We start from the raw sequence: 25,404 nt of genomic DNA on the forward strand, positions 1-25,404 counted from the left end.
TTCAGTGAGCTAGAAAAAACATTTGGAATCTATACAGACTTCTGTGAAGGAAATGTCTGTCCCAAAAAGTAGTGCACTATGGGGCATAGGGTTCCATTTGGGATGCTCACAATATCTAATTCAGCCACCACAGTGCAGTAAGGTCTTTCTGAATTGTTTATTTCATCCTTTATTTAACTATTTAAAATGCTTATCTTATTAATGTTAATGCCATTAATGAGTACATTTGCCAAGTAGGACCAAACGGAGCTTAATCATTTTTAATGATGCTCTGTTTGTTTATATGTATAATCCATTCATGTTAAGAGATACATCATATGATTTTCTGTTCTGAGCAATGTGACAAAACAATGTATACAGTATGCCACAAAATGTTTGTTTTTTTCTGCCATGGTGGTCTTTTCTGAGTTCTTGGTAGTGACTGAAATGTGAATTCAAATACCTCTTCTGTTTTCACTGCCAATAAAATATAAGCAGTAATATGAACCCTGCTGTTATTTTGTCATAAATTAAGAATGTACATACAGAACACAGAATCTAAATGGAAACGGACATGTTATGTAGTCAGGGCAAATGGATGCTTTACACCAGGGTTTCCCAACCCTCTCCTCAGGCCCCCCCAGACGTTTCACATTTTAGTTTTAACCCTGAACTGGCACACCAGATTAAATTAGTTGACTAATCAAGCCTTTGACTAATTGAATCCGGTTAGCAAGGAGAGGGTTGGGAAACCCTGGTGTATACGACCATGGTTGTCTCCCAAATGGCACTATATAGTGCACTATTACCAGAACCTTAAATGGAATCGGTTGCCATTTAGGACGTAGCCCATGTCTTTGCAAACAGGTTCATGTGCTCAAATGCATTAGCTTGATTGTGTGCTCAAACAGTCAGAAAATGTAGCTAATGGCAGAAAATCAATTTCCATTATGTACAGTATTACCCAAAAAGTAAATAATTGGAATTGAGTTAATTCTGGTTAAATACTGTATGTAACAGACTCTTGGGATACTGGAGATGGAGACTTCAACTGGGTACAAAGTCAAGGAAACATCACACAATTACAAATATATAGTTTATTACTAGTTTCAATGAAACAGGGGATAATAAAGGTTTTATTGGTTAATGTAACAGTTAACTTATCACAATGTTTTCTAAATAGAATATCACACAATGTTCAAATTAGAGGTATAAATCACAGCACTCAGGCAGGGTGATGGTGAAGCACAGCACACTTGAGGAAGCCACACAATCTACTAGCTACCAATGAATCAGGCTAAAGGCAAATACAAAATGGTGTTCCCCTTTTAAAATGTACACAAGCAAAAATACAATACAAACAATGCACTTTAATCAACTCACCAATACACTCAACAACAATACTTTAAAACACTTTGGCAAAAAGCAGTGTGGCAGCAGCTACCTCACCCTGATCTGGTTTGTATGCCAAGATAACTCCATGTGCTTCTCTTGTATTTAACTAGGCAAGTCAGTTAGGAACAAATTCTTATTTACAATGACCGCCTACTGGGGAACAGTGTATTAACTGCCTTGGTCAGAGGCAGAACAACATATGTACAGTGCCTTGCGAAAGTATTCGGCCCCCTTAAACTTTGCGACCTTTTGCCACATTTCAGGCTTCAAACATAAAGATATAAAACTGTATTTTTTTCTGAAGAATCAACAAGTGGGACACAATCATGAAGTGGAACGACATTTATTGGATATTTCAAACTTTTTTAACAAATCAAAAACTGAAAAATTGGGCGTGCAAAATTATTCACACCTGTTTAAACAGCTTGGAAAATTCCAGAAAATGATGACATGGCTTTAGAAGCTTCTGACAGACTAATTTACATAATTTGAGGCTATTGGAGGTGTACCTGTGGAGGTATTTCAAGGACTACCTTCCAACTCAGTGCCTCTTTGCTTGACATCATGGGAAAATCAAAAATAAATCAGGAACAAGACCTCAGAAAAAAATGTAGACCTCCACAAGTCTGGTTCATCCTTGGGAGCAATTTCCAAACGCCTGAATATACCACGTTCATCTGTACAAACAATAGTATGCAAGTATAAACACCATGGGACCACGCAGCCATCATACCGCTCAGGAAAGATACGTTCTGTCTCCTAGAGATGAACCTACTTTGGTGCGAAAAGTGCAAATCAATCCCAGAACAACAGCAAAGGACCTTGTAAAGATGCTGGAGGAAACAGGTACAAAAGTATCTATATCCACAGTAAAACAAGTCCTATATCGACATAACGTGAAAAGCCGTTCAGCAAGGAAGAAGCCACTGCTCCAAAACCGCCATAAAAAATACAGACTACGGTTTTCAACTGCACATGGGGACAAAGAAAGATAAATGGAGAAATGTCCTCTAGTTTGATGAAACAACAATATAACTGTTTGGCCATAATGACCATCATGTTTGGAAGAAAAAGGGGGAGGCTTGCAAGCCGAAGAACACCATCCCAACCGTGAAGCACGGGGATGGCAGCATCATGTTGTGGGGGTGCTTTGCTGCAGGAGGGACTGGTGCACTTCACAAAATAGATGGCATCATGAGGATAGAAAATTATGTGGATATATTGAAGCAACATCTCAAGACATCAATCAGGAAGTTAAAGCTTGGTCGCAAATGGGTTTTCCAAATGGACAATGACCCCAAACATACTTCCAAAGTTATGGCAAAAGGGCTTAAGGACAACAAAGTCAAGGTATTGGAGTGGCCATCACAAAGGCCTGACCTCAATCCTATAGAAAATAATGTGGGCAGAACTGAAAAAGCGTGTGTGAGCAAGGAGGCCTACAAACCTGACTCAGTTACACCAGCTCTGTCAGGAGGAATGGGCCAAAATTCACCCAACTTATTGTGGGAAGCTTGTGGAAGGCTACCCGAACCGTTTGACCCAAGTTAAACAATTTAAAGGCAATGCTACCAAATACTAATTGGGTGTATGTAAACTTCTGACCCACTGGGAATGTGATGAAATAAAAGCTAAAATGAATCACTCTCTACTATTATTCTGACATTTCACATTCTTAAAATAAAGTGGTGATCCTAACCTACCTAAAACAGGGAATTTTTATGAGGATTAAATGTCAGGAATTGTGAAAAACAGAGTTTAAATGTGGTGTATGTAATCTTCCGACTTCAACTGTACAAGTGATTATCCTGGCTTTCGCTAGCATCATTTTTTATTGTTTTGTATAATCTAAAGTGGTAAAATGTAACGTGAACAAGTGTTATTACTAAAAACAAGCTTTTATCTTACAACCATTCATTAAAAAATGGTTATTCTATATTTTTGAGAGAGATGCAAATCCCTAGATCCTAGTATGCGGGCGCCTTTAGTCAGTAGCCTTGCACGAGCCATGGCTTGTGTGAGCCGGAACAGCTCATAGGCTCCTGCTCCGATCTCCTGGTTCTGTAGCATGAGGCAGCTTGATGTACAAGCTCGCCTCTTGGGTATGACGCTACAAGCTTGGCACACCTGTAATTGGAGATTCTCCCATTCTTCTCTGCAGATCCTCTCAAGCTCTGTCAGGTTGGATGGGGAGTGTTGCTGCACAGCTATTTTCATGTCTCTCCAGTCTCTCCAAATGTTCAAGTCCAGGCTCTGGCTGGGCCACTCAAGAACATTCAGAGCGCTCAGAGCCACTCCTGTGTTGTCTTGTCTGTGTGGTTAGCGTCGTTGTCCTGTTGGAAGGTGAACCTTCACCCCAGTCTGAGGTCCTGAGCGCTCTGGAGCAGGTTTTCATCAAGGATCTCTCTGTACTTTGCTCTGTTCATCTTTGCCTCGATCCTGACTAGTCTCCCAGTCCTTGCCGCTGAAAAACATCCCCACAGCATGATGCTGCCACCACCATGCTTCACCAAAGTGATGGTGTTAGGTTTCCTCCAGATGTGACACTTGGCATTCAGGCCAAAGAGTTCAATCTTGGTTTTATCAGACCAGAGAATCTTGTTTCTCATGGTCTGAGACTCACTAGGTGCCTTTTGGCAAACTCCAAGCAGGCTGTCATGTGCCTTTTACTGAGGAGTGGCTTCCAACTGACCATCATAAAGGCCTGATTTGGTGGAGTGCTGCAGCGATGGTTGTCCTTCTGGAATGTTCTCCCATCTCCACAGAGGAACTCTGGAGCTCTGTCAGAGTGACCATGGGGTCCTTGGTCACCTCCCTGACCAAGGCCCTTCTCCCTTGATTGTTCAGTTTGGCCAGGCGGCCAGCTCTAGGAAGAGACTTGGTGGTTCCAAACTTCTTCCATTTAAGAATGATGGAGGCCACTGTGTTCTTAGGGACCTTCAAAGCTGCAGATATTTTTTGGTACCCGTCCCCAGATCTGTGCCTCAACACAACCCTGTCGTCTCGGAGATCTAAGGACAATTCCTTCGTCCTCATGGATTGGTTTTTGCTGTGACATTCACTGTCAACTGTGGGACCTTTAAAGGACAGTTGTGTCCCTTTCCAAAACATATCCAATCAATAGAATTTACCACAGGTAGACTCCAACTTGTAGAAACATCTCAAGGATGATCAATGGAAACAGGATGCACCTGAGCTCAATTTTGAGTCTCATAGCAAAGGGTCTGAATACTTATGTAAATAAGGTATTTCTGTTTCTGTTTTACAAATTTGCAAAAATGTCTTAACATGTTTTCACTTTGTCATTATGGGGTATTGTGTATAGATTGCTGAGGATTTTTATTTTATTTAATCTATTTTGCAATAAGGCTATAACCTGACAAAATTTGGAAAAGGTCAAGGGGTCTGGATACTTTCCAGTACCAGTCAAAAGTAGGGGTTTTCTTTATTTTTTACTATTTTCTACATTGTAGAATAATAGTGAATACCTCAACCATGAAATAACACATATGGAATCATGTAGTGTCCAAAAAAGTGTTAAACAAATCAAAATATATTTTAGATTTTAGATTCATCAAATTAGCCACCCTTTGCCTTGATGACAGCTTTGCACACGCTTGGCATTCTCTCAACCAGCTTCATGAGGTAGTCACTTGGAATGCATTTCAATTAACAGGTGTGCCTTGTTAAAAGTTAATTTGTGGAATTTCTTTCCTTAATTGCATTTGATCCAATCAGTTGTGTTGTGACAATATAAGGTTGGTACACAGAATATAACCCTATTTGGTAATAGACTAGAGTCTATATTATGGCAAGAACAGCTCAAATAAGCAAGGAGAAATGACAGTCCATCATTACTTGAAGACATGAAGGTCAGTCAATACGGAACATTTCAAGAACTTTGAAAGTTTCTTCAAGTGCAGTCGCAAAAACCATCAAGCGCTATGATGAAATTTGCTCTCATGAGGACTGCCACAGGAAAGGAAGACCCAGAGTTATCTCTGCTGCAGAGGATAAGTTCATTAGAGTTACCAGCCTCAGAAATTGCAGCCCAATTAAATGCTTCAGAGTTCAAGTAACAGACACATGTCAACATCAACTGTTCAGAGGAGACTGTGTGAATCAGGCCTTCATGGTCGAATTGCTGAAAAGAAACCACTACTAAAGGACACCAATAATAAGAAGAGACTTGCTTTGGCCAAGAAACACGAGCAATGGACATTGGACCGGTGGAAATCTGTCCTTTGGTCTGATCAGTCCAAATTTGAGATTTTTAGTTCCAACCGCCGTGTCTTTGTGAGACACAGAGTAGGTGAAAGGATTATCTCTGCATGTGTGGTTCCCACCGTGAAGCAGTGCGGAGGGTGTGTGATGGTGTGGAGGTGCTTTGCTGCTGACACTGTCAGTGATTTATTTAGAATTCAAGGCACACTTAACCAGCATAGTTACCACAGCATTCTACAGCGATGCGCCATCCCATCTGGTTTGCGCTTAGTGGGACTATCATTTGTTTTCAACAGGACAATGATCCAAAACACACCTCCAGGCTGTGTAAGGGCTATTTTACCAAGAAGGAGAGTGATGGAGTGCTGTATCAGATGACTTGACCTCAACCCAATTGAGATGGTTGGGGATAAGTTGGACCGCAAAAGGAAAAGTAGCCAACAAGTGCTCAGCATATATGGGAACTCCAGCAAGACTGTTGGAAAAGAATTCCAGGTTACTACCTCATGAAGCTGGTTAAGAGAATGCCAAGAGCGTGCAAAGCTGTCATCAAGGCAAAGGGCGGCTACTTTGAAGAGAAAAAAAAATGGGTTACTAAGTGTTATTTCATTGTTTTGATGTCTTCAGTATTATTCTACAATGTGGAAAATAGAAAAAATAAAGAAAAACCCTTGAATGAGTAGGTTTGTCCAAACTTTTGACTGGTTATGTATATATATATATATATATTTTTACAGACAATTGTTTTCGTTGTCATTCAACTATTGGCTTAAAATGTGATTTTACCCACAGTTCTGATTTACTGAGACTAGTCATGTTGCTCCGCCTCCCTCGCAGAGAAAGCATCCTTGCATCTTGATGTGGTAGGTGTAGAACCTGAAAGAGTGATGTTTTCTGGGGGACGTAGTACTACCCTTAGGCGGTATAGTGTGTGCTTCCAGGTTCTGTGCCCTGTAGAACTCAGCTCTGGCATGGCAAAAACTACAGCGACTCAACAACAAACGTATATCCTTCTGAAACGATCGAGTAAAGATGGTGTAGAGGAAGGGGTTACAGAGGGAGTTGATTGGGTAGAAGAGGACGAGCAGGATCTTGGAGTGGGAGACGGTGATGAGGGGCATGCGGAGAGCCGCCGAGATGCCGAAGAAAGAGATGGGTGCCATGCAGATGAAGTCGGTGAAGATTAGGACGGCCATGCGCTTGGCGATCTTGGAGTCACCGTGGCGGATTGCTAGGTCGGGGTTGTGGATGGACAGGTAGATGCGTACGTAGCAGCAGCAGATGATGAAAAAGGCAGTGACGTTGAGGAGGAGGAGGGCTACAACATACACCTGGGAGGCTAGGGACTCGATGTCCATGGGCAGGCAGATTGACACCTGGATGATAAAATATCAAAGAAAGTCAGTCAATCAGGTAAATGTGTAAAGCCCGTTTTACATCAACAATTGTCATGAAGTTATTTTACAGCAGAAATAAAAAGGCTGTGAATGTTCACCTACTACAGTATATGTTCTGTGTAAAGTGAGTGTTTGAATACGGGCCCAGGTTTACAGAAAGCATCACAGATTAAGCCTAGTCCTGGTCTAAAAAGCAAGTTCAATGGAGATTGAAAGTGCTTTATAGTCTAGGACTAGGCTTAATCTGTTTCTGATAAACCGGCCCTTTGTTAATACATGCCCTAAACTTAAATGAAAAAAATATATATATACAGTGGGGCAAAAAAGTATTTAGTCAGCCACCAATTGTGCAAGTTCTCCCACTTAAAAAGATGAGAGAGGCCTGTAATTGTCATCATAGGTTCACTTCAACTATGACAGACAAAATAAGAAAAAAAAATCCAGAAAATCACATTGTAGGATTTTTAATGAATTTATTTGCAAATTATGGTGGAAAATAAGTATTTGGTCAATAACAAAAGTTTATCTCAATACTGTTATATACCCTTTGTTGGCAATGACAGAGGTCAAACGTTTTCTGTAAGTCTTCACAAGGTTTTCACACACTGTTGCTGGTATTTTGGCCCATTCCTCCATGCAGATCTCCTCTAGAGCAGTGATGTTTTGGGGCTGTTGCTGGGCAACACGGACTTTCAACTCCCTCCAAAGATTTTCTATGGGGTTGAGATCTGGAGACTGGCTTGGCCACTCCAGGACCTTGAAATGCGTCTTACGAAGCCACTCCTTCGTTGCCCGGGCGGTGTGTTTGGGATCATTGTCATGCTGAAAGACCCAGACACGTTTCATCTTCAATGCCCTTGCTGATGGAAGGAGGTTTTCACTCAAAATCTCACGATACATGGCCCCATTCATTCTTTCCTTTACACGGATCAGTCGTCCTGGTCCCTTTGCAGAAAAACAGCCCCAAAGCATGGTGTTTCCACCCCCATGCTTCACAGTAGGTATGGTGTTATTTGGATGCAACTCAGCATTGTTTGTCCTCCAAACACGACGAGTTGAGTTTTTACCAAAAAGTTACATTTTGGTTTCATCTGACCATATGACATTCTCCCAATCTTCTTCTGGATCATCCAAATGCTCTCTAGCAAACTTCAGACGGGCCTGGACATGTACTGGCTTAAGCAGGGGGACACGTCTGGCACTGCAGGATTTGAGTCCCTGGCGGCGTAGTGTGTTACTGATGGTAGGCTTTGTTACTTTGGTCCCAGCTCTCTGCAGGTCATTCACTAGGTCCCCCCGTGTGGTTCTGGGATTTTTGCTCACCGTTCTTGTGATCATTTTGACCCCACGGGGTGAGATCTTGCGTGGAGCCCCAGGCCGAGGGAGATTATCAGTGGTCTTGTATGTCTTCCATTTCCTAATAATTGCTCCCACAGTTGATTTCTTCAAACCAAGCTGCTTACCTATTGCAGATTCAGTCTTCCCAGCCTGGTGCAGGTCTACAATTTTGTTTCTGGTCTCCTTTGACAGCTCTTTATTCTAGGCCATAGTGGAGTTTGGAGTGTGACTGTTTGAGGTTGTGGACAGGTGTCTTTTATACTGATAACAAGTTCAAACAGGTGCCATTAATACAGGTAACGAGTGGAGGACAGAGGAGCCTCTTAAAGAAGAAGTTACAGGTCTGTGAGAGCCAGAAATCTTGTTTGTTTGTAGGTGACCAAATACTTATTTTCCACCATAATTTGCAAATAAATTAATAAAAAATCCTACAATGTGATTTTCTGGATTTGTTTTCTCATTTTGTCTGTCATAGTTGAAGTGTACCTATGATGAAAATTACAGGCCTCTTATCTTTTTAAGTGGGAGAACTTGCACAATTGGTGGCTGACTAAATACTTTTTTGCCCCACTGTATTTTCAAATTCTGCTGACCTTAGTGTAGCTGCTGACTCCGAGGACAGGAAGCAGAGCGGCCAATAGGGAGAAGCCCCACCCCCCAGCCATCATGGCTACCACATGCCTCAGCCGCAGCCTTTTGTTCTTGTGCATGGCGTTAGTGATGGTGTGCCACCGCTCTAACGTTATAATGGTCAGCGTGTAGACCGACAGCTCGCTGGCGAACACCGTCAGGAACCCCGCCACACCACAGCCCGCACCCGTCTGCCAGAACGTGGCGTGGTTGTAGTATTCCTACAATAAAATACAACTTTATTATTGGATGTGGACTAGAACTCCTACAATAAAATACAACTTTATTATTTGATATGGACTAGAACTCCTACAATAAAATACAACTTTATTATTGGATATGGATTAGAACTCCTACAATAAAATACAACTTTATTATTGGATATGGATTAGAACTCCTACAATACAACTTTATTATTGGATATGGACTAGAACTCCTACAATAAAATACAACTTTATTATTGGATATAGACTAGAACTCCTACAAACAATACAACTTTAGAATTTGATATGGACTAGAACTCCTACAATACAACTTTATTATTTGATATGGATTAGAACTCCTACAATAAAATACAACTTTATTACTGGATATGGACTAGAACTCCTACAAACAATACAACTTTAGAATTTGATATGGACTAGAACTCCTACAATAAAATACAACTTTATTATTGGATATAGACTAGAACTCCTACAATACAACTTTATTATTGGATATGGACTAGAACTCCTACAATACAACTTTATTATTGGATGTGGACTAGAACTCCTACAATACAATACAACTTTATTATTGGATATGGACTAGAACTCCTACAATACAACTTTATTATTGGATGTGGACTAGAACTCCTACAATACAATACAACTTTATTATTGGATATAGACTAGAACTCCTACAATACAACTTTATTATTGGATATGGACTAGAACTCCTACAAACAATACAACTTTATTATTGGATATGGACTAGAACTCCTACAATACAACTTTATTATTGGATATGGACTAGAACTCCTACAAACAATACAACTTTATTATTGGATATGGACTAGAACTCCTACAAACAATACAACTTTATTATTGGATGTGGACTAGAACTCCTACAATAAAATACAACTTTATTATTGGATATGGATTAGAACTCCTACAATAAAATACAACTTTATTATTGGATATGGATTAGAACTCCTACAATAAAATACAACTTTATTATTGGATATGAACTAGAACTCCTACAATAAAATGCAACTGTATTTTTGGATATAGACTAGAACTCCTACAATAACATACAATACAACTTTAGTGTCCAAATAGGAAAGAGTCATTACAAAAATATAAACATTGGAAAGCAAGCATTACAGGGTCAGCCGCAGTGCAGCCCCCCTGGAGAAGTTTAGGGGTTAAGTTCTGCCTTGCTCAAGGGTTCAATGGTAGGTGGTTGGTAGTAATGTACTCAACTGAAAAGAGCAGCCCTACAGAAGCCAGTTCAGTCCCCACCTTTTCATAGCCCAACTTGAGACTTGAACCAGTGACCTTCTGATATACCTCTCTAAGCCTTTGGGCTATGTACCTTGCGTGAGTGGTAGTCCATGGCTGCAATGAGGAGGAGGTAGACCCCCATGCAGAGGTCTGCGAAGGCCAGGTTACACATCAGGAACCGAGAGACATTGAGCTTCTGGTGGCTGGTGAGCAGAATGATAAAAAATGTAAAAAATATAATCAATTACTTGAATATAAGTTGCAATTAAAGCATTGTTTTAATTATATTTTTCTTATTCAAGCAAAATTTCTTAGTAGACCACACATGGTCAGTTTACGCAAGAGGATAAGAGTTGAGCACATTCTTTCCTATAGAATTAAATCGATTACAAACCATTAATTCCAATTCAATTGGTTTGGAATCTATCCCTGACAAAGATGGTTGGCATTATCAGCACACTTGTCCAGAGACATGCAGGTCTATGACATTGACCACTCTAGTTAATCCTAAATCTATTTTCTCTCCCTTTACCTGATGATCAGTACGACCAGCACGGCCATGTTCCCGGCCACAGCGAATACAATGATGAGCCAGGTGACTGAACGGAGGAAGGAGTATCCCAGCAGATCCTCACAGGGGTTGAAGGCGTCGGACTCCGGGGTGCACTGGAAGGGTCCAGGACACAGGCTCAGCTGCAGGTCTGGGTATTGGAGGTTGATGTCGTACAGGTCTGTCACATTGTCTGCCGAGTGGTCCCTGTAGAAAAGGGGAAGACAACATGGATTTGTTCAACATTAGATGTAGGAGGTAGAGACCGCCCCCCCAAAAAGAAAATGGGCAATCAAGGGAAAAACATTACGAAAGCCTTTAACTTTCCCCTGATACATGGTGGAAATATTGTCTTACATGATTTCATCATCGTCATCGCACAGCCTTCTGAGGTTCGGAGAGAGTGCAAGGACAACTTTTTCCCTTTGGATGCATAAAGAGAAAAGGTTAGAGTAGACCCTTGAGTGTCAACCTTTTTGTGTACCTGTGATGAGCACCTATGTGCTAAAATATTACATGACATTACATTTCCTAACACTTTACCCAATACATTTAGTGTGTTCCCTCAGGCCACTACTCCACTATGTGGCGGAGGAATCAGAATTAGTTGGGTAACATAGATTAATAAGATGTTTTATTCATCTAATATGCTTATGTGAGATACTTGTCATTAGAATGTATCCTTTTGGACTATAGTGTTGGCAGTTGCACTTTTTTCTAAGCTGGGGCTCAGTCATTTGGGGCCCAGAGAGGGGAGAGGTCAGGCTTGTCGTTTACATGTCTCTGGTGCTATGCAGAATATCAGAAAGGGAAGAGGACAGGATGGAACCTTGCCTTCACATGTGAATGTATCTGTTAAACCATGTGAAGGGATGGCGTGATTAAGGGGGGAACCAATTAAGTCACTCCCCTCAGTGAGCTTGTCCAGGAGTGGGGAGAAGAGGGGGTTTACTTGAGATGGGAGTATATAGAGTTGACAATTGAGTTATGGCTTGGACGAGGTAATGTTTTGGTACTATGAAGTACCAGGAACGAGATTAGAACCTCGTTTTAGAGACCAAACTGAGAGATAATTATAGTGAATGCAATCTGGCTAAGGGATACTCCTTTCTCAAGTAAAAGGCCCTTTGTGAAGAGTTCCTAAGATCTGTGGTTCTTCATGTACAGTGAGGGAAAAAAGTATTTGATCCCCTGCTGATTTTGTACGTTTGCCCACTGACAAAAAAATGATCAGTCTATAATTTTAATGGTAGGTTTATTTGAACAGTGAGAGACAGAATTACAACTAAAAAAATATATAAATTGATTTGCATTTTAATGAGAGAAATAAGTATTTGACCCCTCTGCAAAACATGACTTAGTACTTGATGGCAAAACCCTTGTTGGCAATCAGAGGTCAGACGTTTCTTGTAGTTGGCCACCAGGTTTGCACACATCTCAGGAGGGATTTTGTCCCACTCCTCTTTGCAGATCTTCTCCAAGTCATTAAGGTTTCGAGGCTGACGTTTGGCAACTTGAACCTTCAGCTCTCTCCACAGATTTTCTATGGGATTAAGGTCTGGAGACTGGCTAGGCCACTCCAGGACCTTAATTTTCTTCTTCTTGAGCCACTCCTTTGTTGCCTTGGTCGTGTGTTTTGGGTCATTGTCATGCTGGAATACCCATCCACAACCCATTTTCAATGCCCTGGCTGAGGGAAGGAGGTTCTCACCCAAGATTTGACGGTACATGGCCCCGTCCATCGTCCCTTTGATGCGGTGAAGTTGTCATGTCCCCTTAGCAGAAAAACACCTGTATTCTCTCTCGCTGTGTGTCAACATGTACAGTACAGTATGCTCTCTCTCTGTGTGTCAACATGTACAGTACAGTATGCTGTCTCTCTCTCTCTCTGTGTCAACATGTACAGTACAATATGCTCTCTCTCTCTAAGTGTGTCAACATGTACAGTACAGTATGCTACATCCCCCAAAGCATAATGTTTCCACCTCCATGTTTGACGGTGGGGATGGTGTTCTTGGGGTCATAGGCAGCATTGCTCCTCCTCCAAACACGGCGAGTTGAGTTGATGCCAAAGAGCTCCATTTTGGTCTCATCTGACCACAACACTTTCACCCAGTTGTCCTCTGAATCATTCAGATGTTAATTGGCAAACTTCAGACGGGCATGTATATGTGCTTTCTTGAGTAGCGGGACCTTGCGGGCGCTGCATGATTTCAGTCCTTCACTGCGTAGTGTGTTACCAATTGTTTTCTTGGTGATTATGGTCCCAGCTCCCTTGAGATCATTGACAAGCTCCTCCTGTGTAGTTCTGGGCTGATTCCTCACCGTTCTCATGATCATTGCAACTCCACGAGGTGAGATCTTGCATGGAGCCCCAGGCCGAGGGAGATTGACAGTTCTTTTGTGTTTCTTCCATTTGCGAATAATCGCACCAACTGTTGTCACCTTCTCACCAAGCTGCTTGGCGATGGTCTTGTAGCCCATTCCAGCATTGTGTAGGTCTACAATCTTGTCCCTGACATCCTTGGAGAGCTCTTTGGTCTTGGCCATGGTGGAGAGTTTGGAATCTGATTGATTGATTGCTTCTGTGGACAGATGTCTTTTATACAGGTAACACGCTGAGATTAGGAGCACTCCCTTTAAGAGTGTGCTCCTAATCTCAGCTCGTTACCTGTATAAAAGACACCTGGGAGCCAGAAATCTTTCTGATTGAGTGGGGGTCAAATACTTATTTCCCTCATTAAAATGCAAATAAATGTTTGACATTTTTGACATGCGTTTTTCTGGATTTTGTTGTTATTCTGTCTCTCACTGTTCAAATAAACCTACCATTAAAATGATAGACTGATAATTTATTTGACAGTGGGCAAATGTACAAAGTCAGCAGGTGATCAAATACTTTTTCCCCTCACTGTAAGTTGAGAGGTGTATCTTTGCTATAAAATATCTCAGTTGCCATTATGTTGGGACTCTCAACAATTCATTATAGATAGTGAGTTGTTGAAAGTCAAAGGGCTATTGTAAAGCTCATATTATTAAAGATGAAGTTTAAGTATAACTCTGACTGGTGTGTGGTTTATAACTCTCCTCATTTGGTAATACAGGAAATTGCCACGACAACTATCACATACAGTTGAAATCGGAAGTTTACATACACTTAGGGTGGAGTCATTAAAACTAGTTTTTCAACCACTTCACACATTTCTTGTTAACAGACTATAGTTTTGGCAAGTCGGTTAGGACATCTACTTTGTGCATGACACAGGTACTTGTTCCAACAATTGTTAACAGACAGATTATTTCACTTATCATTCACTGTATCACAATTTCAGTGGGTCAGTAGTTTACATACACTAAGTTAACTGTGCCTTTAAACAGCTTGGGAAATTCCAGAAAATTATGACATTGCTTTAGAAGCTTCTGACAGGCTAATTGACATAATTTGAGTCAAATGGAGGTGTACCTGTGGAGGTATTTCAAGGCCTACCTTCAAACTCAGTGCCTCTTTGCTTGACATCATGGGAAAATCAAAAGAAATCAGCCAAGACCCCAGAAAAAAAATTGTAGACCTCCACAAGTCTGGTTCATCTTTGAGAGCAATTTCCAAACGCCTGAAGGTACCACATACATCTGTACAAACGATAGCACGCAAGTATAAACACCATGGGACCACGCAGCCGTCATACCGCTCAGGTAGGAGATGCGTTCTGTCTCCTAGAGATGAACCTACTTTCGTGTGAAAAGTGCAAATCAATCCCAGAACAACAGCAAAGGCCCTTGTGAAGATGCTGGAGGAAGCAGGTACAAAAGTATCTATATTCACAGTAAAACGAGTCCTATATCAACATAACCTGATAGGCTGCTCAGAAAGGAAGAAGCCACTGCTCCAAAAACGCCCCAAAAAAAGCCAGACTACGGCATGCAACTGCACATGGGGACAAAGATCGTATTTTTTGGAAAAATGACCGCTGGTCTGATGAAACAAAAATAGAACTGTTTGGCCATAATGACCATCGTTATGTTTGGAGGAAAAAGGGGGAGGCTTGCAAGCCGAAGAACACGATCCCAACCGTGAAGCACAGGGGTGGCAGCATCATGTTGTTGGGGTGCTTTGCTGGGACTGGTGCACTTCACAAAATAGATGGCATCACAAGGCAAGAAAATTATGTTGATATATTGAAGCAACATCTCAAGATATCAGTCAGGAAGATAAAGCTTGGTCACAAAGTGAAGGTATTGGAGTGGCCATCACAAAGACCTGACCTCAATCCTATAGAAAATGTGTTGGCAGAACTGAAAAAGTGTGGGCGAGCAAGGAGGCCTACAAACCTGATTCATTTACACCAGCTCTGCCAGGAAGAATGGGCCAAAATTCACCCAACTTATTGTGGGAAGCTTGTGGAAGGCTACCCAAAACGTTTTACCCAAGTTAAACCATTTAAAGGCAATGCTACCAAATACTAAATTAGTGTATGTAAACTTCTGACCCACTGGGAATGTGACGAAATAAATAAAAGCTGAAATAAATAATTATTTCTACTATTATTCTGACATTTCACATTCTTAAAATAAAGTGGTGATCCTGACTGGCCTAAGATAGGGAATGTTTACTTGGATTAAATGTCAGGAATAGTGAAAAACTGAGTTTAAATGTATTTGGCTAAGGTGTACATAAACTTCCGACTTCCCTGTAAATACAGTACAACATCCATGTGTACGTGCGTGTCTTATCATGTGTATGTGTGTCTGAGCCTGTGTGTGTCCAGTCTCCGCTGTTCCATAAGATGTTTTTTTTAAATCAGATTCTACTGCTTGCATTAGTTACCTGATGTGGAACAGAGTTCCATGTAACCATGGCTCTATGTAGTACTATGCACCTCCCATAGTCTGTTCTTGACTTGGGGATTGTGTAGAGGCCTATGGTGGCATGTCTTGTGGGGTATGCATGGGTGTCTGAGCTGTGTGCTAGTAGTTTAGACAGATGCCTCGGTGCATTCAGCATGTCAACACTTCTTACAATAACTGTGTGGCAAAATCCTGCACGGAGCCTTCACCGTGCGCTGCCACTTTAAGAGCGCATCAGCAGTAAGGAAGGAGGAAATAAAGACAGCTCGTTCAGCTCTTTGGGGAGGGGCTCTTGGGTGGCGCGACAGTTTGATTGTGTGTGCTGTGCTGCAGAAGTTTTGTTTTCAGCGTGTGTAGTTTATAAAGTATTTAACTCAATCATCGGTGTGATCGCTACAACTGGTAGTGATAAACTCAATCCATCCTCCACTTTGAGCCATGAGAGATTTACATGTTTATTATTCATGCTAGCTCTCCGTGTACATTTAAGGGCCAGCCGTGCTGCCCAGTTCTGAACCAATTGTAATTTTTTCGAGGTCTCTCTTTGTGGCACCTGACCACACAACTGAAGAGTAGTGCAGGTGCGACAAAACTAGGGCCTGTAGGATCTGCCTTGTTGATGGTGTTGTTAAAAAGGCTTTATTATGGACAGACTTCTCCCCATCTTAGCTACTGGTGTATCAACATGTTTTGACCATGACAGTTTACACTCCAAGCAGTTTGGTCACCCCAACTTGCTAAATTTTCACATTATTTATTACAATATTTAGTTGAGGTTTAGGGTTTAGTGAATGATTTGTCCCAAATACAATGCTTTTAGTTTTAGAAATATTTATAGATGTGTACCTACTTGTCTTTGCGTCGCCAGGTGTGAAAGGCACAGCAGTGGCTGGGGTAAGTAATCTCTGCCACCTCCAGCTCTAGGAGGCTTTCTAGAGGAGGTAGAGTCTTCAGGTAGGGGGTAGAACGGGCAATCAGGACCTTTAAATGTTCCAAACCTTGACGGGGGAGTGTGTCGAGAGCTGTGGAGGAGACGTCACTGGGCAACACACACAAGATACAGGAAACACCCAAGTCAAATGTTGACACATTTTTTCCTACCTGTTACAATATAACTTTATTGTCCATAGTTACAGCGAACAATGAAAAATTATCTTCTACTCTCTTCATTTCTCAACCCCTCCCACACATCACACAGAGTAGCACAGGGTAAAGCTGCATTGCAGCACCCCTGTATGGAGAGCATGGTGTGGTTAAAGGCCTTGCTCAAAAGCCCAATGGTAGGGGATTATCATTAGGATATGAACCCAGCAGCTCTCCAGGTGCCAGATCAATTTCTCATTTTTTTCCCAAGCGCCTCGCCCGGGAATCCAGAAGGCGACCTTTCGGCTACAGGCCCAACTCCTTAGCCGCTCGGGCTACCTACCCCCAAGACCTAACACTAAACTTTCACCCTAACAAATTTTTACACTCTTTTGTTTTTAACAATGTCAAGCAGGGTGCAAACAAACAATACAACAAGACAAGACAACATACCATTACAATCTAACAAATACAGAAGGAGACCTGGCCGCCAAGTTGTGTATATACACTGAACAAAAATTAAAACGCAACATGCAACAATTTCAAAGAGATAAAGTTCATATAAGAAAATCTGTCAATTTAAATAAATTCATTAGGCCCAAACCTATGAATTTCACATGACTGGGAATACAGATATGCATCTGTTGGTCACAGTGAGCATTTGCCCACTGAATTCGGTTACGACGCAGAACTGCAGTCAGGTCAAGATCCCGGTGAGGATGATGAGCTTGCAGATGAGCTTCCCTGAGACAGTTTCTGACTGTTTGTGCAGACATTCTTTGGTTCTGCAAACCAATAGTTTCATCAGCTGTCCGGATGGCTGGTCTCAGACGATCCCCACAGGAGAAGCAGGAGGATGTGGAGGTCCTGGGTTGGCGTGGTTACACTTGGTCTGCGGTTGTGAGGCCGGTTGGACGTACTGCCAAACGATGTTAGAGGCGGCTTATGGTAGAGAAATTAACATTCAATTCTCTGGCAACAGCTCTGGCGGACATTCCTGCAGTCAGTATGCCAATTGCACACTCCCTCAACTTGAGACATCTGTGGCATTGTGTTGTGTGCCAAAACTAGACATTTTAGTGGCCTTTTATTTGACCCCAGCACAAGGTGCACCTGTGTAATGATCATGCTGTTGAATCAGCTTCTTGATATGCCACATCTGTCAGGTGGATGGATTATCTTGTCAAAGAAGAAATGCTCACTAACAGGGATGTAAACAAATTTGTTTTTTGTGCATATGGAAAATATTCGGGGATCATTTATTTCAGCTCATGAAACATGGGACCAACACTTTACATGTTGCATTTATATTTGTGTTCAGTATATCTTCAATATTAAAGCTGATCTGTTCAGGAGTTTGAGTGGTTACATTACCCCAGCGCAATCCCTCAGCTGTGTTCTCTTTGTTATCATTCAAATCAAATCAAACTTTGTCACGTGCGCCGAATACAATCGGTGTAGACCTTACAGTGAAATGCTTACTTACAGGCTCTAACCAATAGTGCAAAAAGGTATTAGGTGAACAATAGGTAGGTAAAAAAATAAAACAACAGTAAAAAGACAGGCTATATACAGTAGCGAGGCTATAAAAGTAGCGAGGCTACATACAGACAGCGGTTAGTCAGGCTGATTGAGGTAGTATGTACATGTAGATATGGTTAAAGTGACTATGCAAATATGATGAACAGAGAGTAGCAGTAGCGTAAAAGAGGGGTTGGCGGGTGGTGGGTGGGACACAATGCAGACAGCCCGGTTAGCCAATGTGCGGGAGCACTGGTTGGTCGGCCCAATTGAGGTAGTATGTACATGAATGTATAGTTAAAGTGACTATGCATATATGATAAACAGAGAGTAGCAGCAGCGTAAAAAGAGGGGTTGGGTGGGGCACACAATGCAAATAGTCCGGGTAGCCATTTGATTACCTGTTCAGGCATCTTATGGCTTGGGGGTAAAACTGTTGAGAAGCCTTTTTGTCCTAGACTTGGCACTCCGGTACGGCTTGCCATGCGGTAGTAGAGAGAACAGTCTGTGGCTGGGGTCTTTGACAATTTGTAGGGCATTCCTCTGACACCGCCTGGTGTAGAGGTCCTGGACGGCAAGCAGCTTAGCCCCAGTGATGTACTGGGCCGTACGCACTACCCTCTGTAGTGCCTTGCTGTCAGAGGCCGAGCAATTGCTGTACCAGGCAGTGATGCAACCAGTCAGGATGCTCTTGATGTTGCAGCTGTAGAATCTTTTGAGGATCTCAGGACCAATGCCAAATATTTTTAGTTTCCTGAGGGCTTTGTCGTGCCCTTTTCACGACTGTCTTGGTGTGTTTGGACCATTCTAGTTTGTTGTTGATGTGGACACCAAGGAACTTGAAGCCATCAACCTTCTCCATTACAGCCCCGTCGATGAGAATGGGGGTGTGCTCGGTCCTCCTTGTCCTGTAGTCCACAATCATCTCCTTAGTCTTGGTTACGTTGAGGGATAGGTTGTTATTCTGGCACCACCCGACCAGGTCTCTGACCTCCTCCCTATAGGCTGTCTCGTTGTTGTCGGTGATCAGGCCTACCACTGTTGTGTCGTCTCCAAACTTAATGATGGTGTTGGAGTCGTGCCTGGCCATGCAGTCGTGGGTGAACAGCAAGTACAATAGGGGACGAGCACACACCCCTGGGGGGCTCCAGTGTTGAGGATCAGCGTGGCAGATGTGTTGCTACCTACCCTCACCACCTGGGAGCGACCCGTCAGGAAGTCCAGGATCCAGTTGCAGAGGGAGATGTTTAGTCCCAACCTTAGCTTAGTGATGAGCTTTGAGGGTACTATGGTGTTGAACGCTGAGCTGTAGACAATGAATAGCATTCTCACATAAGTGTTCCTTTTGTCCAGGTGGGAAAGAGTAGTGTGGAGTGCAATATAAATTGCATCATCTGTGGTATGCAAATTGGAGTGGGTCTAGGGTTTCTGGGATAATGTTGTTGATGTGAGCCATTACCAACCTTTCAAAGCACTTCATGGCTACGGACAGGAGTGCATCGGGTCTGTAGTCATTTAGGCAGGTTTCCTTTGTGCTCTTGGGCACAGGGACTATGGGGGTCTGCTTGAAACATGTTGGTATTACAGACTCAATCAGGGACACATTGAACATGTCAGTGAAGACACCTGCCAGTTGGTCAGCACATGCCCGGAGCACACGTCCTGGTAATCCGTCTGGCCCCACAGCCTTGTGTATGTTGACCTGTTTAAAGGTCTTACTCGTCGGCTACAGAGAGCGTGATCACACAGTCATCCGGAACAGCTGATGCTCTCATGCATGCCTCAGTGTTGCTTGCCTCGAAGCGAGCATAGAAGTGATTTAGCTCGTTTGGTAGGCTCGTGTCACTGGGCAGCTTGCGGCTGTGCTTCCCTTTGTAGTCTGTAATAGTTTGCAAGCCCTGCCACATAAGACGAGCGTCAGAGCTGGTGTGGTATGATTCAATCTTAGCCCTGTATTGATCCTTTCCCTGTTTGATGGTTCGTCGCAGGGCATAGCAGGATTTCTTGTAAGCTTCCGGGTTAGAGTCCCGCACCTTGAAAGAGGCAGCTCTACCCTTTAGCTCAGTGCAAATGTTTCCTGTAATTCATGGTTTCTGGTTGGGGTATGTACGTGCAGTCACTGTGGGGACGATGTCCTCTATGCACTTATTGATAAAGTCAGTGTGTGGAGTACAGGAGATCTAGATTTCTTCCCCTCTGGTTGCACATTTAACATGTTGATAGAAATTTGGTAGAACTGATTTACGTTTCCCTGCATTAAAGTCTCCGGCCACTAGGAGCACCGCCTCTGGGTGAGTGGTTTCCTGTTTGCTTATTTCCTTATACAGCTGACTGAGTGCGGGCCTAATGCCAACATCTGTCTATGGTGGTAAATAAACTGCCACGAAAAGTATAGATGAAAACTCTCTAGGCAAGTAGTTTGGCCTGCAATCACAATATACTCTACTTCAGGGAGGCAAAATCTAGAGACTTCCTTAGATTTCGTGCACCAGCTGTTGTTTACAAATATGCACAGACGTCTTACCTTGAGTGTGCAGTTCTATCTTGCCGGTGCAGCGTATATCCCGCTAGCTGAATATCCATGTCGTCATTCAGCCACGACTCCGTGAAACATAGGATATTACAGTTTTTGATGTCCCGTTGGTAGGATATTCGTGATCATACCCTGTCTTTTTTATTGTCCAATGAATGCACGTTGGCGAGTAGTATCAACAGTAACGGAGGCTTTCCCACTCGCCTTTCCCGGGTCCTGACCAGTCATCCGGCTCTTTGTCCTCTGTACCTGCGTCGCTGCCTCTTGCAAATAACGGGGATGTTGGCCCTGTCGGGTGTTTGGAGAGTGTCCTGTCTAATCCGAGGTGAGTGATCGCTGTCCTGACATCAGAAGCTCTTTGTCTAATCCGAGGTGAGTGATCGCTGTCCTGATATCAGAAGCTCTTTGTCTAATCCGAGGTGAGTGATCGCTGTCCTGATATCAGAAGCTCTTTGTCTATTCCGAGGTGAGTGATCGCTGTCCTGATATCAGAAGCTCTTTGTCTATTCCGAGGTGAGTGATTGCTGTCCTGATATCAGAAGCTCTTTGTCTAATCCGAGGTGAGTGATCGCTGTCCTGATATCAGAAGCTCTTTGTCTAATCCGAGGTGAGTGATCGCTGTCCTGATATCAGAAGCTCTTTGTCTAATCCGAGGTGAGTGATCGCTGTCCTGATATCAGAAGCTCTTTGTCTATTCCGAGGTGAGTGATCGCTGTCCTGATATCCAGTAGCTCTTTGTCTAATCAGAGGTGAATGATCGCTGTCCTGATATCAGAAGCTCTTTGTCTAATCCGAGGTGAGTGATCGCTGTCCTGATATCCAGAAGCTCTTTGTCTAATCCGAGGTGAGTGATCACTGTCCTGATTTCCAGAAGCTCTTTGTCTAATCCGAGGTGAGTGATCGCTGTCCTGATATCCAGAAGCTCTTTGTCTAATCCGAGGTGAGTGATCGCTGTCCTGATATCCAGAAGCTCTTTGTCTAATCCGAGGTGAGTGATCACTGTCCTGATATCAGAAGGTCTTTTTTGCCGTAAGATACGGTTGCAGAAATATTATGTACAAAATAAGTTACAAATAACGCGGGAAAAAACACATAATAGCACAATTGGTTGGGCACCCGTAAAACTGATGCCATTTCTTCCGGTGAAATTTTGCGACCTGCAGATTGGCCTTTTCTGGGATCTTTTATTTCATGAAACATGGGAACAACATTTTACATGTTGCGTTTATATTTTTGTTCAGTATAGATTACCGCATGCCTTTGTCAACAAGCATCAAACTTGTTTTATTTAACTTTTTAATGAATAATAATTAAGAAACCTCTCCAATCAGGATTAGACCCACCCGTTGTGTAACACACCATAAACCACAAGGTCTCTAAGATAACAGGTCTCAGTAGTCAGATTTAGTGTCCATGTAATCTTTACATGTACTGTATAACTAATGTGTATCTTTGACATTTCCAGTTATAGATAGGAAATACTGGGACTCCATAGAGGTCAGTGTGGCAGGAAGAATCCCACCGGGCACACAAATAAAATACATTTTTATTTGTCACATGCTTCGTAAACAACAGGTGTGGACTAACAGTGAAATGCTTACTTACGTGCCCTTCCCAACAATGCAGAGTGAAAGAAGATATAAAAAATAACACATAATAATAATAAAAGTAATAATACTGTAGATACACAATGAGTTGGCTATACGATAACTTGGCTATATGCAAAGGGTACCAGTACAAAGGATACCAGTACAAAGGATACCAGTGCAAAGGATACCAGTGCAAAGGATACCAGTACAAAGGATACCAATACAAAGGATACCAGTACAAAGGATACCAGTACAAAGGATACCAGTACAAAGGATACCAGTACAAATGGTACCAGTGAGTCAAAAAAGGTTTGCTCAAAAAGGGTCAATGCAGAAAGTCCAGGTAGGTTATTTGGTTTTAACTATTTAACTAACTATTTAGCAGTCTTATGGCTTGGGGGTAGAAGCTGTTCAGGGTCCTGTTGGTTCCAGACTAGGTGCATCGGTACCGCTTGCTGTGCTGTAGCAGAGAGAACAGTCTATGACTTGGGTGGCTGGAGTCTGACAATTTTTAGGGCCTTCCTCTGACACCTCCTGGTATCGAGGTCCAGAATTGCAGGGAGCTCAGGCCCCAGTGATGTACTACAATGTACACACTACCCTCTAGCTCCTTGCAGTTTGATGCCAAGTAGTTGCCATACCAAACGGTGATACAGCCAGTCAAGATGCTCTCAACGGTGCAGCTTCAATACTTTTTGTGGATCTGAGGACACATGCCAAATCTTTTCAGCATCTTTAGGAGGAAGAGGCGGTGTCATGCCCTCTTCACGACTGTGTTGGTGTGTGTGGACCATGATAGATCCTTAGTGATGTGGACACTGAGGTATTTGAAGCTCTTGACCCGCTCCACTACAGCCCTGTTGATGTGAATGGGGCCGTGCTCAGCCCTCCGTTTCCTGTAGTCCTGGTTGAATCACGTTGTTTCCACGTCATTTCAATGAAATGATGTGGAACCAACGTGGAATAGACGTTGAATTGACATCTGTGCACAGTGGGATGATTATGTTATAGGAATGGACTGTATTGAAGGTGAATGTTACATAAGAGTTCTCTAAGGAAGTATTCACTTACAGCACAGTTGGCCCTGATGCTCCCTCAAAGGCATCTTCATGAATGTTCCTCAGATACCTGTTGTCTTTCAGAATCCTACACGAGAAAACCATCACATGATACACATAGTATTAAATCATGTTTGTCTTTATCACAATGGAAGTTATATACTTGCAATAAATGAGTGGAACATGGGTGTTTTGCTTTTGTATTCTGATGTTTGACCCTTTTGTTTTCTCTTCTCTAAAACCTAGTAGTTTTTCTATGGATGCCCGACAGATCCTCAGCTCTACTAACTAAGCTTTGTTTGTTTAGACTCATGTTTTTGTGATCACGTTTTTATTATTTTCAATTAGGTACACAAGACAGATTGGACAAGGAAACAAGTGACAAGACCGAACAAGACAAACAGTTCACAGGATTTCCTCAACCCAAATTTAGATTAGTGGTGTAAAAAAAAACAGCAGTGTTTTTACAGTCATAAGTTGATGAAAGAGAAAATATGTTTCTTTCACTCACCCCATGCATGCGTCCTACAGATATTTCCATGTTTATAATGTCCATGAATGATAACAGCCACTGCTGTCTGCTTAAAGAATGAGGAGCCTGCCAATGTGAAGCTATCATCTTTTTGGCTGTTGTTAATCCAGCCAGCCAAATACGTTGCTGTTTGACAGATAGAGTCATGTCCTCATTTAACAATAAAATAGATGGTGAACATTTCTAACCATTATGTCAATGAGACCGGATGAAACACAACCACAGAAACGTAAAACCCCTGGGCACTCACAGACCATATGAAAAAATTGCCAAGAGCCCCCTGAGGGTACAGTGAGCAATTTGAGGATTGTCTGGCTTTCACCTTGAATAGTTTGCATGGTGTGCAGTAAGTTCTATGGGCAAAATTGTAATGTATCATTTGGTGGTTGGGGTTTCTTGAGGAAAATTATATGTTGGACAAAACCCTTTTCCAATTAGTCACAGTACTACACACAGAGAGGTCTTTCTTCCACGATGCATGGGTAGGGATTGGTTTATGACAAATTTTCAGAGAATGTAATTTAGAGACAATCCCTGGCTCCCAGTGGGTGGGCTGATGACCGAAATCCATAGATTAGGGCCTAATGAATTTATTTCAATTGACCGTTTTCCTTCTATGAACTGTAACTCAGTAAAATCTTCTAAATTGTTGCATGTTGCGTTTCTATTTGTGTTCGGTATATGAATGTTTAGACTCATTGAAAGCGATTCTGGCGAGATCAAGATGTTGCAACCCACCGCCACAGCGTGGCACCCACTCAATGTTGTGTCTTCCAAGATGTTATTTTACTGGGTTTCTTTGATTAACCAAGCCTTTGACACATCTCTAATAACAGCAACCAAGGCTTAGCAAAAACCACAAGAGCAGCTCCTGTTTAGATGTTGTGTGAGTGCTTGCACGTGTTTGTGTGTTCAGGCACTTCATTGTAAGAACTGAAACTAAGCAGGAAGCGGAAGAAAAGGTTCATTGTTTGAGAGGAATTACGTACAGTTTATCCAGCTTTGTTCCGTTGAAAGCGTGCGACTTGATTTCCTTGAATCCATTTTTTATAATTTTCCTGAAAGAAACATTTTCACACATTTAATTTCAATTGGTTGTTATCAGCTTGACCGATTTACAATTGCTTACATACAGCAGTAATGGATTGAAAAACATCATTCACAAGTGCTGTCCTAAACCCTGGATTTGATGAAAATGATCATGGTTACCGCAATCAATTAGATGAGATTTAATTAAATCAGCAGT

At 42.3% G+C, this 25,404-nt stretch overlaps 1 protein-coding gene across 1 annotated transcript in view; it reads right to left on the minus strand.

The window, feature by feature from the left end:
• Window positions 1-6,247: 6,247 nt before the first annotated feature.
• The window catches only part of LOC110498786 (lutropin-choriogonadotropic hormone receptor), a 37,286-nt gene continuing 18,129 nt past the window's right edge, over window positions 6,248-25,404 (minus strand). The window contains exons 7-13 of the mRNA XM_036955549.1: window positions 25,148-25,216; window positions 23,640-23,714; window positions 16,693-16,881; window positions 10,980-11,213; window positions 10,539-10,650; window positions 8,927-9,184; window positions 6,248-6,974 (exon numbers count right to left, since the gene is read on the minus strand). Coding sequence (XP_036811444.1) covers window positions 6,411-6,974; window positions 8,927-9,184; window positions 10,539-10,650; window positions 10,980-11,213; window positions 16,693-16,881; window positions 23,640-23,714; window positions 25,148-25,216 — 1,501 coding nt within the window. The 3' untranslated portion in view covers window positions 6,248-6,410. The remainder of the gene's footprint in view (window positions 6,975-8,926; window positions 9,185-10,538; window positions 10,651-10,979; window positions 11,214-16,692; window positions 16,882-23,639; window positions 23,715-25,147; window positions 25,217-25,404) is intronic.

Source organism: Oncorhynchus mykiss, chromosome 20 (assembly GCF_013265735.2).
Source record: "Oncorhynchus mykiss isolate Arlee chromosome 20, USDA_OmykA_1.1, whole genome shotgun sequence".
NCBI classification, from domain to species: domain Eukaryota; kingdom Metazoa; phylum Chordata; class Actinopteri; order Salmoniformes; family Salmonidae; genus Oncorhynchus; species Oncorhynchus mykiss.